The 14,002-nt window shown below is 48.1% G+C and overlaps 5 protein-coding genes across 5 annotated transcripts; 3 read left to right on the forward strand and 2 right to left on the reverse strand.

Annotated features, from left to right (window-relative positions):
• Nucleotides 1–1,293: 1,293 nt before the first annotated feature.
• Nucleotides 1,294–3,565, reverse strand: BDV37DRAFT_82262 (copper fist DNA-binding domain-containing protein). The gene is made up of 3 exons (XM_032091285.1): nt 3,341–3,565; nt 3,101–3,277; nt 1,294–3,047 (listed from the first exon to the last, which is right to left on the reverse strand). Exons 1-3 carry the CDS (start codon nt 3,414–3,416, stop codon nt 1,717–1,719), a joined length of 1,584 nt encoding a protein of 527 aa, XP_031947035.1. The 5' UTR covers nt 3,417–3,565; the 3' UTR covers nt 1,294–1,716.
• Nucleotides 3,566–4,354: 789 nt separating this feature from the next.
• On the forward strand, nt 4,355–4,804 carry BDV37DRAFT_236724 (uncharacterized protein). Its single transcript, XM_032080638.1, has one exon. It carries the CDS (start codon nt 4,526–4,528, stop codon nt 4,703–4,705), a length of 180 nt encoding a protein of 59 aa, XP_031947036.1. The 5' UTR covers nt 4,355–4,525; the 3' UTR covers nt 4,706–4,804.
• An 866-nt stretch (nt 4,805–5,670) lies between these two features.
• Nucleotides 5,671–6,153, forward strand: BDV37DRAFT_236725 (uncharacterized protein). Its single transcript, XM_032080639.1, has one exon. The coding sequence runs from the start codon at nt 5,801–5,803 to the stop codon at nt 5,963–5,965; it is 165 nt and encodes a 54-aa protein (XP_031947037.1). The 5' UTR covers nt 5,671–5,800; the 3' UTR covers nt 5,966–6,153.
• Nucleotides 6,154–8,280: 2,127 nt separating this feature from the next.
• Nucleotides 8,281–12,072, forward strand: BDV37DRAFT_236726 (putative C6 finger domain protein). Its single transcript, XM_032080640.1, has 6 exons — nt 8,281–9,421; nt 9,493–9,605; nt 9,669–9,913; nt 9,965–10,157; nt 10,221–10,810; nt 10,872–12,072. Exons 1-6 carry the CDS (start codon nt 9,011–9,013, stop codon nt 11,738–11,740), a joined length of 2,421 nt encoding a protein of 806 aa, XP_031947038.1. The 5' UTR covers nt 8,281–9,010; the 3' UTR covers nt 11,741–12,072.
• A 132-nt stretch (nt 12,073–12,204) lies between these two features.
• On the reverse strand, nt 12,205–13,432 carry BDV37DRAFT_278053 (uncharacterized protein; the record flags this gene model as incomplete). Its single annotated transcript, XM_032085934.1, has 3 exons — nt 12,205–12,653; nt 12,725–13,045; nt 13,108–13,432. The coding sequence occupies 3 exons, from the start codon at nt 13,430–13,432 to the stop codon at nt 12,205–12,207; spliced, it is 1,095 nt and encodes a 364-aa protein (XP_031947039.1).
• Between the last annotated feature and the right edge of the window lie 570 nt (nt 13,433–14,002).

Genomic DNA, 14,002 nt, shown 5'->3' on the forward strand with positions numbered 1-14,002 from the left:
AAAAAAAAAAAAAAAAAAAAAAAAAAAAAAAAAAAAAAAAAAAAAAAAAAAAAGAAAAAAAAAAAAAAAAAAGAACGAAAAGGCGAAAAGAGAGGTAAAAGGGTATCGAGTAGATCTGTACTCAATACAGCAAGTTCTCAAATGTCTCCGAGAACCTACAGCGATATCCCTAATTCACGATAAAACATCACCGTAAAGCCCATCAAACTTAATAGATAAGTAGTATATACCCACAGAAAGCACCACCCTCTAGTCCTCATCACACAACCACCCAACTATACCCACCATATCCCGAGCAGACCCATACATACATACCTCTACCACACCGGTCGGTTGTTATGGTTACCCTTAGGGTTAGTCGACAGATCAAACCCTCTCATCCAGAGCCAAGACCCAACAAGCCTTTTCCCAAAAAGCTTGTCCTTCGTCCCCTTGCATAATCCACCCCCTCCTTACTTAAAATATCCGGTATGGACGCGATGAAATAAATCCCTCATTGTGGGTACCGGTACCTACCTGCCTGGGGTATGTCTATGCAACCTGTTTCAACCTGCATTCTATTTTTACCCTTCCTTGCTCTCCGTGAATCAGAAGCGAATCTGCAGTTTCGGCCCCTGCTGGATGTGATAGGTGGTTTGCGTGGTATGGTGTTTATTCGCTTGTTTTTCTTGTCTGAAAATTTCCGGTTAGCAGAGAGAGAAAGAGAGTGTGTGGTGGCATTCCCCGAGTTAATTTTTGTTGAGGAAGGGAAGGGGGTATAGAGCAGTGACAAGGGTACAATACATACATACATGCTATACTCCGTACTGTATGTATTGAATGTATGTATGGATGGACAGATGTGTATGTATCTATACCGTACTGAACCATTCGACTTCGTTGATGCAACGTGTCCTCCGGGTTCAAGGCCTGGAACTGTCCACATTTCGGCCATTGTCAATCCATGGAATAAGGGTATCTAGAAATGGTAGCCGGCAAGGCTTGAGTCCACAGTGACCCTAGATACTGGTCACATGTTGTAGGTCTCAGCTCACCGCCGGATTCCCCCTAGAGCCCCCGGATTACATCACTCAAATAGGCACATATGTAACTCCATACACCGCTACACTGCAGGGGTGCTCGGTTGGGGTCATGCACATGATCTATCAAGTCTAGCCCGGTTCGGAAGTCTAAATGGTAACACAGAACTGAGCCCTGATTCCGACACAGCCGCGCCGACGACGAGGGACGCCCTCCTCTGACGTGGGATTCATTTGTCCACGGGGCTACGAATTCGCTACGTTTGCCCAGCTACTGTTTAGGTGAGGAGCCTGGTGGATGATCTGGGTAAAAGAGTATATAAGCAGCTAGGAATCAGGATGTCTATAGATGCAAGCCAAGATTGTGTATACATGTACTGGGCATCGTCAAAGTATTAGGCAATATTAGACTGGGACTGTTGTACCCGAAAACCACCAAATAGAGCCAAGAAAAGATACAAGGCAAGAGAAGAGCCAGAAGCAGATCGAGTTGAATGAACACTAGTCTTTATCGATTGAATGCTATAGTATAGTTTGACTGGGACTGGCTAATTGAACAATAATATCAGGCATTTCTCATCATCTCTCATCAAGGTCGTGAAGACGTGCGTGTCGTCACTCAGACGGTGTGGAGGTGGTGGTAACGTGCCGCGAACAGACCACAAAGCCAGAAAACTTGCGCTTGCCCACGAGTGCACTACTGCACCCAAGACGGCGGGTAAAAGTTGTTGTCATCGACCGGCGTAGCGGCGGGGTCAAAGAGCGCCGCGGGCCACATGGGATCCGCAGCAGACGTTGTGATCGGAAGGCTCGTCGTAGGGGTGGACATTGGTTTGAAGGTCTGGGCGTCCGACATGGCGTAAGTATCCTGCGAAGGGAGTGGCTTAGGTTCCATCCCCATATTGGCTTGAAGTTGATGCTCTAGTGCTGCTGTCGACTCATTAGCGGACTTGAGGAAGTCGTCAATGTTGATTGAGTCCAGCTGATTTGACGATAAGAGTTGCGCCTGAGGAAGGCCAATAAAAGATGACGCGGAACTTATGCGGAAATGATCGAGATCTGAGCCTTCACTCCCACTGGCGAGATCTTGAAGGTCATTACCCGCGTTTCCAAAGCCGGAAAACGGTACGAAATCCTCCACTTCGGAAATATCGCCAGACGACGATGGGGCTGGTAGACCATGGCTCATGGAGTTGTAGTCGAAGCTCGCGTAAGAGGGAGCCTGTGTGCTGGCAGCGGCAGGAACATCCGAGGAGTACAGAGGAAAACTTGACCAATCGACAGGGGGTGCATTGAATCCTGTAGGACCCAAGGGCATATCGTTGTCTGGCGATGTGAAAAACTGTTCCTTGTAAGGATCTTGGAACGCCATGGTGTTCACGGGCGATGTGGTCGTGGTCGGGAAAGTAGAGAAGGACGAGACATCAAGAGGCGGCACACTGGTCATGAGTGGATTTATGGGCGTCTTCCCCATGGAAAGGGACACCGGCTCGGCCTCAGTGGGCTTATTCATGGGCTGAGGCTGAGGGAAGAAAGACGAGAGGTCGAGTGGGGGTACTGTCGTCGGTACATCTTCCGTGGACACGACGGGGGCACTATCGGGAGACCCATGCTCAGACTTGACACGACGCTGAGGAGCGTGGGTGGGCTGCTGTTCCGGAAATGGTTGAGTCGCAAATGGTTCGTTCATCAAGGCCGCTTGAGTCAAGGGCAACTGATCGACGGATCGACGAGACACATCGGAGGTCGAGTGGATCGTATGAGACCGGGGTATCATGTAAGGCAGACCACATTTGTGAGCCATGTCATTGTGCTTATGAGCCGGTTTATGGTGACCATCTCGGAATATTGTAAGGGTGCTCTCCGACTTGGTCGAGGTCAACTGGGGCTTCTTGGGTGGCTCCGACAGAATAGTATGCTGGGGCGGAGGAAGACCAGTTTCCGGCACAGTATTTAGGTGGGGTTCCTTCTTCAGCGCACAGGTACAGCGCTGTCCATGAGTGCAGCCACATCTTGGACGGGAGTCCTCTGTAATGCAGATCAGAAACAATGAACCAGTGTACCAACTCCAACATGCTCACGCTTGTGATCCCGCTTATCATTGGCGTGGTGGGGATCTAAATCATGCTTGTGGCTGTTCTTTTTCTTGTCACCACACTCGCACTTTGTGTGGGTTGTCCGTGACTTGCGTAGGCCGCGACAGTGAGCGCATTGAGAGACTGGGCGGCCTTTTTTGTTGATGTGGGTCAAGGGGCGGTCTGTAATCTCCAGAGTCAATCATCTTTCCGGCTCAAAACAAAAGGAGGTGTCTATCGACTTACCACTGTGGTGACAGCTGCTGACACGGTGACCCCGGACGCAAGCTTCACAAGCCCACTTCTCGCCATCAATGAGCATTATCGCGGTTACTGGGTAGCAAACATGCGATGACTCGCGACGAGTATATAGGAAGTAATTTAAATTGTAGATCGAGGGGTAGATAGCACAGGGCTCTCTGGCTATTCTAATCGTTGTTTTTTTCTTTTTTCTTTTTCAAAAGTATTCAATAACCGAACAGGAAGACCTGTCGGGGGGTATCGAAAGTCCCGTCAACGCGAGGATTCGAGGTATAGTGTGCGGTCCGTCAGGGTGATCGGACCGACCGAGACCAGGAAAAACTCCAACAAAGCAAGGGTATCTCTTAACGAATATCCCAATGCACCAAACTAAGTCACAGAAAACGCCGTTTCACCTATCAAGGTGCAGTCGCAAGTACGAAGGTGAGGGTGCAAGACAATTAAGGTACCTGGCGAATAGCGCACACCCAGGAACCAGGAACCGGGGAAGGAGGGGGCAAGTCGGATCGAGACTAAGAAAGAGCCCAACGGATTATAGAAAAAGAGAAAAGGAAGAGAACAACTGAATGGGGGGCCAAAGCCTACGCACCGTTTGGCGCCGGCCGTGAGACAGGACACCAAATACCGGCTGTGGCGGCCAAGATAAAGGGGAAAGGCGATCGATCTGAAGGCAGAGTTGTGTGCCAAACCCTGTGAGAAGGAGAAAGGAAAAAGGAGAAGAAAAGAGAAGGAGGAGGAAAAGGCGGGAGGGAAGCGGGCGAAGAAGTAGGTTAGGTTAGGTTATGTTAGCTGACTCCCGACCCGTTCTACTCCAACTTAACTTGGGGGGGTAAAAGTGAAATGGACAGGGTTAAGGCGGAAATGGCCCAGGTCAAATGTGGAACATTTCGGCGTCCGCAAGGGAGTTGCGTCAATGGTGGCTGTGTCTCACCGGAGTCAGCCAGACCTGGTACGAGAACAGACCGGAATGAAACAATTTTATTTGGATAGATGGCCGGAGGGGAACCCAGTGCTTAATATCATTGTTTTCAATTCGAACTGAGGTTATCTGTTTTCTTTAAGGATGCTACTTTGATTTGTCACAGTTTCTTTACTCGATCAATCCAAGGTCCAGGATGTTTCACGCATGGACATAACTTTTCTGGTGAGGACTTGTCATGCACCCCGAGTATGGAATGCTTCGTAGTCTGCTCCACAGTACTCCGTACATGGATGTCCATGGTTATTACCGTATTGTACCTTTACAGGTGCTTTGTCCCTCGTGCTGAAGCTACCCGCACATACAGAACTTATGCACTCCTCACAGCACTCAAGCTCATTTGTCTTCCTTTCCTGTTTCCCTTTAGCTAAGGAGTAATCCTTGAAGTCAGCCCTGCACGGGTCAGAATTTTCATGGTACAGTTTGGTAAAGCTGCATTTGCGGATGTGTCCCGGTTCTTTGGTAGTGGCTGCCTTCCTCTAGGTAGGCATAATCCAAAAGTTGGCGATGACAACACAGCCAGTGATAGCGTCACACAGATTGGCATTACGCACAAATTATTGTCCGGTCCAGAGCAATTGCCGTAATAAGAATTCTAGATCAATTTGTAGATTATGTTATGACTGTTCTCCAACAAGTTGTACGAGGAAGTACAGATCTACTTACATAAAATGTATGCATGCAGGTATATGTATGGTCATATCTGGAGTCTCAATCACAATCGACAAAAAAGAAAAAATTAGAAAATAAAATAGAAACTAGAAAACTCAGCACAGACACAGGCTTGTATGTACCGTATCTTCTATTCAATGCAAGGGGTCTCTGACAACCGCTACCACAGAGCGATTCTTCTCATCCAAACCTATTCAATCACTTGCGACGCCAGCCGCGATTTACGCCTGAATTGTTAGGGTCGTTATTTACCATGGGTTAGTCACTGGTCGTTGTTCAACCTAGGGAACGTAAAGGTGGATAGGTAGGTTTTAGGGTACAAGACCACTGAACGACTGGAGAACAGAGGCTTGGTACGGAAACTTGGGGAGACTGGACCAAACTCTGTCCACTACTCGATGGATCCTGTTACGAAATTTCTGGGGCAGAACCCGGGCCGGCGAATACTTGACTACTGTGGATTTTCTAGACCGAGTTTTCGTGCTTGTTGAATTTGCTTTTCAGAAAGGTACTGGTAATACCTAAGAGTACCCGATAGCGCCAAGTGTGCCCGGATGTCTACGTTTCGCCTTGTCGACCACAAAAGATAGTCTCTGATTTCAAGTGACCGACCGTCCATTAGTGCCCTGTAGAACTACAACAATGGACATGGGATCCCAGATTCTTTGCCACTCTGCTACGGTCAACTCTTCTAGAATGTCAATTTGGATGTTCCATGCAGAGCAAAACCTTCCAACTGAGCCAGTCATTGGAAGACTTTATCAATATGGTTAGACAGGCACCAACAGTGGACCATGGTTGTCAATGCGGTGAACCGATTTGAGTTGAACTTTGCTTCAGTGCCCGGCGCTCTTTCACGGCAGGGTTGCCCAGTATCACCATGGCACGAATGGGCAAAGATAAAGATTGATTGGCATGAACGCCATCGTTCTCCGTCTGCCAGCCGTGTCAATGACTAATTTTCTATTTGATAAATGTTGGGACCCAGGGAAGTGAAGTCAGATCTTCTGCGCCCACAGTTACGAACTGTATTGTATTGTATTGTATTGTCGTGTATCCAGTCAAGCGTTCCAAGGCTCAATCATTAAACGAGTCAGCGTCGCCATCCCAGCACTTCGAAGTACGTCAAGCCCAAAGCAAAGATAACCGTACCTTGCCTATCAGAGATCGAAGCAGTCAGGGCTAGGAAAATATTTACATCACCGATCATTCGCTCGTGGTTGCCATGGTTGGCCCTCAGATCTCCCATCGCGACATCACGGGTTGTAGGGACTCTGAAATGGCGTCACAGCTGCTTGTTTAGGACCTTTGCAGCGGTCTTGCCGGCCGGTCATGTGCAGTGGAGGGGGCCTGATCTGCGCGGCGTTGGCGCATGGCTGCTCCACCAATGATAACCTCTTTCGGAGAGAAAATGGGGTCCTTTCGGACCTTCCGTCTTCTCTCGTCAGCCAGTTGAGAACTAACAATCGTCCTAGATTTGGAAAGTCCAGGGCTATAGGCAACTGTTAGGTATTTTGGAACCATTTACTACGTACTCCAGTATGTATTGTATATTTGCTGCCGGACAGAAGGATGATCACCGGCTCTCTATTCCAATGAATACCATGCCTCCTACGGTCTAGACGCTAGAGCGCGCAATAATTATATCAATCCGAGAAGACTTAAGTATACGAGAATATGAGAACCATAAACCTACCAACAAAACACCGCTTTGAGAGCTTCAACACTTCTTCAACAGGACAAGATTTGACTTCCAGAACAGAAAACCCAACCTATCAGTACTGCGTACACAGTGTCTCTCATACTCAGACTACCAATAAATAAGCCCATTCGCACGAGCAGTATCGGCCCCTCCCTTATCTGGCCCAAATACAACTGTAAAAAATTTATTTCCCAATTGACTCGGACTGCGCACTGAACTATGTTGGACTAGGCCTAGATAAGTAAGAGTAGGTTTAAGTCCCACAATGCGGATACGGTCCGTTGACTGGGGCAGACCAGCGCGCAGTAGATTGAAACAGATCCACCGGGTTGTGAAGCCTTCTACTCCAGAGGAAAGCGACCATGTCAGAGACTGAGTGTGGCTTATTTTATGGGCCCGAGTGTGAAAACTGAGAGACATGCACTGTTATGAATACCACTGGCAGGCCTTAGATTTAGTAGATCTCATCTTGATATCTTCTGTCTGCCCTTACCGTGGACGGCTAAAATTGCACCATAAGACGATCCCTACGTTGAAGCGGCGGATCAACAAGTGGGACTATCTATAGACTGTCTGGGGATTGGCCTTGGGGTCCGATTGTGATCCACAAGTGGCCAAGTGAGGTATAGTTCGAGGCACCACACACGAAGTGTACCTGAGGTAGAGGATGATGGGCGGCCGATTGAGCGGGTCTGAGTTGGCTTCTTCTGCAAATAGAGCCCATGAAATCAAGTTGTATATAGTGATCCTTTGTTTGTACGGAGTACACGACGGATCCACTGCTGATATCAAACATTGCCCGACTGACAGGTTTTGCGTACGGCTACGGGGTGGTAGTTAAAACTTAGGACTCCTTTGTGCCCATGTGGAGTGCGCCAGCTTCCTGGGACCAGCTAGAATATGAGGTTGCCACTGGGCGGTGTCAAAGTAACACATCCAAGATAACAACAATCAACTGCTGGATCAGAGGAGTGATAATCTATTCCAAAATCTGGATGTAATAGTAGCGGGGCCCGAAGCGTTCTGCTATTATTTTATATACTGATGTACCGTATATCTCATATTGACAATCGGGCTTACCCCAAAATAAGTTCGAGACGTTGACGAACTGCAAAAGAAATTGAGTCAATATTAGCTCTGAATGGCCTGGAGCTTCTGCTGCTGTGTAAGGCGGTGTTAGAGGAGGAGAAAGAGGAAATATTGAGGATATTAGCATGGTATTGGCTCGATATCCGTACACAATGTACTGTACTATGTGCTGGTATAAGATACCCACCTTCGTCAATACTACACTCACAAATGGAAAAGAAGTATCCATGGAGTAGTTTTATAGGTTAATCAGTCCTGCCAATTTATAATACCAAAGGAGTTGTGGGAAAAATTCAATATATCGTCGGCTGACCGTATGCTCAATTCTGTGAGGCTATCCTAAACCAGCAACTCAAACTCCTGGTAAGAAATACTAACAAGCCAAACAATTTCACAGATACTCCGTAGTGTAAATTCCCAAATAAAGATATACTATATCTGCATTAGTATGCCTATTGCATCGTCAGCGAGAGTTGGAGGTGTGGTTACTTAGCGAGGGCAGCGAAAATGTGGGGACTATACTGCTAGTCTTCCCAATATATGATACTATAAAATGTTACGAGCAGATGTGGGAACAGAAGTCTGGCCTTCAAGGGGCTTTAGAATACAGTAATGACAAAAAAAAATGATGGTGGTGGTGTCGGACTGACATCATCTGCGACGTTGGGTCGAAAGAGTTACTTTAAATGCTTCATGTACAAGACGGATCAGGTTAAAATCGAGGGATGCGATCATGATTCCCTGAGCTCAAGAGATCTCGCCCCAATCTACCAAAATGATAATTTCGCCCCATAGAAGCCCTCGACCTCCGATATTCTTCCGCCTGAGATGCGGTTTGGTCGAGTTCTGGGCCGGTGGGAAATAGTATTAATCCGTCGCTGGACGCAGAAACAAAAAGCCGGTCCTCCGCGTCGGCGCGATCATCCAAGTATGAAACTATATTCTCGTCCCCGAGCCTTTATCAGATTCAGCGATCCTCATTTCTGTAATTCAGTCGCGCGATCATGTTTGCTGAGTCTTGCGAATTGCGCCGAGGGCAATCGGCACTAACCCCTTCAAAACTGCCCCCCGCCCAGGCAGTTTTAGCCTGTAAAACCTTGCCTGCTGTCCTCGCGTCTTCCGTCCTTCAACACTCTCCCTCTTACATCTCCCGGAGCGTCGCTCCAACGCCCACCCACACATTTCATGAGCGGTATTATCGTTTCTCGACACAATGAATTCCCGCGAGCATTCTGATATGCCTCCGACCGCCTCCTACCCGTCCCCCAACGCGGCGCAGATGGGTCAGGGCGCTATGCAGTACTACGCGAACCGCCAGTTGACAGCCGACGAGCTCTTATCCGCTGAGCTATCCCGCGAAACCTCCGGCCCCGGCCTCGCAGACGGTTCTAGCAATGGCGTTCATCATGGCCAATCGATGGTCTTAGGATCTTCGAACCCTGGTGGTGGTGACATGGGTCGTCCCTCGTCTCCGGACCAGCATCAACAACAACATATGCTACAGTTTACCCCCAGCCAGCAAGTCGGTGTCGACCCAAATCACGACTTAAGTTACGGAGACCAGAGCGCGAGGAGAAAAAGATCGAAGATTTCTCGCGCCTGCGACGAATGCAGACGCAAGAAGGTACGTTCCACCTCACCGTTTGCCTCCAGACGCGACATTGTTTTCGATGACCTAACCGCGTGCTTTCCTAGGTTCGCTGTGATGCAAGCTCTGAATCTGGCGTGGAAACCTGCTCGAACTGTCGCCGACTTGGGGTTGTTTGTCAGTTTAGTCGCGTCCCCATGAAGCGCGGCCCCAGCAAAGGGTAATATTTGTCCTCGTTTCCCTTCTGATGATGCTGTCGCGTTCGGCTGACGATATTCCATAGTTACATCAAGGAGCTTGCAGAGCGCCTTCACACCCTTGAAAGTCAAATGCAGCCTGCGATGGTTCACCCCGATATGCCTTATCAACCTATGAACGAAGTGTCGTCACCCAGAGCTTATCAAGACTTCTCGCCACCAATGGATGCAGGCTCCATTGGGCGCAAGCGGACCTATTCTGTATTCGAAGGACTTCCCAGCTCCTCTTTCACACAGCCGCAATTCAATTCTCGCTCTCAGAATGCTTTCGGTTCGTGTCCGTCAAACATAGTGTGTGATCTTACCCTACTAACTATACAAGACACAGGAGAAACCTCAACCGATCCGTACAACCCGTCCGCCGTGAGCGGTACAGCACCAAAACCCGGTAACTTATTCTGGACGACCGGTAATGAGACGGAGCTGCCGCATGGACTAGAGATGCCAGAAGTACCTAAGCAAGCTATGGAAGAAGACATGACTCCCTTGGATGTGGATGAGGGATCCCTCAACGCGTAAGTCCACCATAGACTTGGTAATCCAAATCTCCTTGGGCAATACACCCTAACTACATACAGTTATTATCAAAAGATCCATCCCGTCTTCCCTATCTTGTCACACTCCAAGGAACGTCTACTCGAGGTTCTACATCAGTGCAGCCGTGAGGTGCAGGAGATTTTCCTTTACAGTTTGTACACTGTGACGCGTACCAACATGGATCGCGTTATAAGCACATTCGAAAGGGTCACGTCATTTGACAATGCACAAGACCTTCTCTTGTACTATACCCGGCAGCCAGCTTTGGCCCGCCCGACAGGAGTTAACTTGATCTGGCTCCAGACCATGTTACTAATGATCCTCGATTGTGATTCTCGGGGACCAGACAACTTTGTTCTCAAGGACGGCGTACCTAAGCATTCTCTGATCCAGTCGGCCAGCAAACTTGGCTCCGATTTGGCCAAGGGTCTTGGTCAGCTGAAAAGCAAGCGTTCTTCAGACCCGGATGTTGATTCAGAGGCAAATCTTGTACGTCGCAATTGGGTGGCCTTGGCAATTTTGTCTCGCTGGCATGCGATCAGCGTAGCTGACCCAAGTATTCTTGGAACGTATGAAATCGGTGGCCGTGAGGATGAAAGAGTTGTTGGCCCAATTACCACTGGCATTGGATGTGAGTGAGATCATTATTCCCACGCTCGAAATACCGACTTGACTAACATTAGAACACACAGCATACTCTACGTTCCTTGTGGAAATGGTCACACTCGGCGCTATCGAGAATAATGTTTGCCAAACAAACACTGGCTTGGGCCGCATGGTCGGGGCAAACATGGTAGCATCACTTGAGCGTCTGACCCAAGTCGAGGATTTCCACAAATCAAATGAGACCTTGGAAACTGCAGCATCTCAAAGCTTTCTTGAGAGTCTACAAAACCAACTTGAGTGGACCATCCGGTTGTTGATCAAACGCCACATATACGTCTACAGTCCCTATGAAATTATTCACAGCGCTGTGGAAGCCATCAATGAGATCCACAAGTCGAATACACAGTCTCGTCTTACAACGCCATTCGATCTTCACAGCTTAGCTTTAGCCTCTATGACTTTGCTGGAGGCTACCGTCATTCCAGAGCATGCGAACGAGTGCTGGGATGCGTTGAAAAAGGTCGAAGAAATTCTTGACTACCGTACGAAGCGGAGCACTGAAGCAACGGAGTTTAGCGATATTTTTGCCACTCCTGGTTGGGATTCCAAGATCCGGATATTCTTGGAATGGAGACGGACCAAGTCCCAAGAGAGCCAACTCCAGGATCCCAGCCTGGGTAAGAGCGGCTCTGCGGTTCCCCCAGTTATGGGTCCGAACGAACAACGGTCCCTCCAGCACCTGGCAGATCTTGCTGTAGGTGCTGAAGGCACCGTGGCGGCTAACTCTGGATCCCCACCCCCTGGGCTCTCGACTGAGAGCAATCTGAATGCCACCTCGCCGAATCTTACTTCTGTCTCGCAACCGCAGGGTCGTGTTGTGGTTGACTTTACTCTCCTCACCAAAGAGGGATATCTCAACGTCTTTTCAGGTTTAATCTACCGCCGGTCTCGCTGAGACGCGCTTACTGACGACGGTTGGAGGGTTTTCTTGGCCGATGGGAATATTCCTATTCCTCATGAAAATCTATTTCAGTTGTAACTTAGCTGCCTTGTAGTTTGCTTTCCCGTCTCCTCTACTTTTCTCGGAAAAAAGAAAATAACATTTTCTATCTCTTATGGCTAATGGTATCTAGCGGGCTTATTGGTGATTCTGTATGTATTTATAACAAGTTGACAGTGATATCTATTTCTTTCTACATGCCATAGTTGGCTTAATTCTATGTAATGAAAAGTGCGATTTGACTTTGCTGGGAAGTACAGATGTAGTATAACGCCAGCAAATTTTGCAACTGGCATAGATACAGGGTCTAGCGACTATGTCATACAGACTTGAAGGTCATATCATATATGAACTGAGGGAAGCTTAACCATGAGATAAATTGAAACCAGAAGAACAAAATACAGGAAGCAAAGAAACAATTACTTGCCCAATGCAAACCTTCTCCATATTCCTTCCACATCCTCACAGAGCTGCAAAAACCCGTCGTCTTCGATGCGCCTGCAGATCCAGTTCTCCAGCTTCTGTGTACGCTCCGCAGTCGGCGACGCCAGATATACTGAGAGATCTGCTTCAGTGAGGAGGTTATGTTGAGGCTCCTGGAGACTAATAGTTGGACGTTGTTCCAGAAGGGAAGGTGCATCCTGCTGGATCGCAAGTGGGGAATCGTGAGTAGGTAGTATGTGTGGTGTAGCGTTCGGGTGTGTAAGACTAGGTCTGTGGGAGGCTTGACTATGGGTAGGCTCTATTTGAATGGGCTGTGGGTGTGTGGATGGGCGGTATTTGAGCGTAATAACTCTTGAATTGTGCGTCTTCTCTGTGTCTATTTGGTTTTGGGGTAGTGTCCGTGTGCTAAGTGTTGGTTGTGTAGCTAACATAGAGCTAAGGTTAGCTGGGGAAGATGATATCAAGCACTTATACAGCATATAGGACTTATGGTACCTGTATTAGGCATTTTCTTATATGCGTCTGTGTGTGACATGGTAGAAGCTCGTGGCAGCAATGTTGGAAACGGTCTCTTTGCCTGTTGTCTGGGAAATGGCAGGTCTCTTTTCGGAGGTAAAATCTGATTGAGAGTATGACTGTCGTGACAAACTGTAGCTGATGAAGGTCTGGACGCTGCTCCAGTTGAGGTATCGTCGCTCGAGGTGTGAAGTAGTGACTGTCTCATAGGAGCAGTAGCGCTGTTTGAATTGTGTCTTTGGTTGTCATTGGGCGCTGAGTGACCTGGAAAGGCGGTATATGAGGATAGACTCAGTTCGCCTATAAGTCAAGTTAGATGAGTATATGGTCAATGTTCTTAAGCCAAGATTGAAGCGGGTTACCGGGAGTAGGGTCTGGTGTCATCACCGGCAGACTAATTGCTGGTGAATATAGTGGGGAAGGTGGAACTCTCAGAGCAGGAATAGCAGCTATTCCAGGTGCATTAGAGAAGGAGCCCACTGAATGAGGTGCAGGTGGCACTGGCCCTGTAGGCCACTGTGATGAGATCAATCTGCGAGTCCCTGGCATTGAGCCAGGATTTGACTCTGAAAAAGGGCACTTGATATCACTGAGTATGGAAAGCGCACTGTAAAAGTCACGCTCTAAGGAGAACTTTATCTGAAACCGACGAATCTGCACTATATCAGATAGGGGATCCCGAGCCATTGTATGTCGGTCAAACGAACATATCCATTCCCTTCTGGATATTTCACCGCGAGGCATGGTAGCTTCACGACAACAGCAAATATTGGCTTTGTTTGACCATGTTGACTTGACTGAGGCTGATTTATAAGTTCTCTTAAGAGGTTCGTAATATCAATCTGCTCCTAAAGGAGTGGTTGTATTAACGTTAGCAATATCTACAACAATATGTATGACTCCAAATCTTACAAGGGTGTCATGGCCACGTAGGACCTTCAGCAAAACACTACTGTGGAGAGGTGCGGGCGTTGCGTGCCTTTCGAATATGCAGGTAATATCACCATTTCCGATTATATGGCTCCAATTAAAAGGGCCTCTGTGACTGATAGAGGTAGTTGTATAAGAAAACTTCGCCAAGGACAAACAGGCGAGCTGTGTGCCCTCTTGGGACCGCTGAGTAGGGCGATACATCCTAGGATGAAACTATATATGAGAAAGACCTGTGAAACCTAACCATTGACTATGGCTTAAAGTGTAGACGTAGCCCTGGGGCTGTACTTCAGTAAGTGCTAGTACTAGTACTTAGTACTTAGT

This window comes from Aspergillus pseudonomiae (assembly GCF_009193645.1).
Source record: "Aspergillus pseudonomiae strain CBS 119388 unplaced genomic scaffold BDV37scaffold_2, whole genome shotgun sequence".
NCBI lineage: Eukaryota > Fungi > Ascomycota > Eurotiomycetes > Eurotiales > Aspergillaceae > Aspergillus > Aspergillus pseudonomiae.

What these genes read in the sequence shown, in the direction of transcription:
- BDV37DRAFT_82262 (XM_032091285.1), bottom strand. Translation starts at nt 3,416, where the DNA reads ATGCTCATTGATGGCGAGAAGTGGGCTTGTGAAGCTTGCGTCCGGGGT. An exon ending in CAGCAGCTGTCACCACAGTG is followed by an intron (nt 3,278 to 3,340) that starts GTAAGTCGATAG and finishes TGGAGATTACAG; the next exon opens with ACCGCCCCTTGACCCACATC. An exon ending in TGATAAGCGGGATCACAAGC is followed by an intron (nt 3,048 to 3,100) that starts GTGAGCATGTTG and finishes TCTGCATTACAG; the next exon opens with AGGACTCCCGTCCAAGATGT.
- BDV37DRAFT_236724 (XM_032080638.1), top strand. Translation starts at nt 4,526, where the DNA reads ATGGAATGCTTCGTAGTCTGCTCCACAGTACTCCGTACATGGATGTCC.
- BDV37DRAFT_236725 (XM_032080639.1), top strand. Translation starts at nt 5,801, where the DNA reads ATGGTTGTCAATGCGGTGAACCGATTTGAGTTGAACTTTGCTTCAGTG.
- BDV37DRAFT_236726 (XM_032080640.1), top strand. Translation starts at nt 9,011, where the DNA reads ATGAATTCCCGCGAGCATTCTGATATGCCTCCGACCGCCTCCTACCCG. An exon ending in AAGCGCGGCCCCAGCAAAGG is followed by an intron (nt 9,606 to 9,668) that starts GTAATATTTGTC and finishes GATATTCCATAG; the next exon opens with TTACATCAAGGAGCTTGCAG. An exon ending in TCGCTCTCAGAATGCTTTCG is followed by an intron (nt 9,914 to 9,964) that starts GTTCGTGTCCGT and finishes TAACTATACAAG; the next exon opens with ACACAGGAGAAACCTCAACC.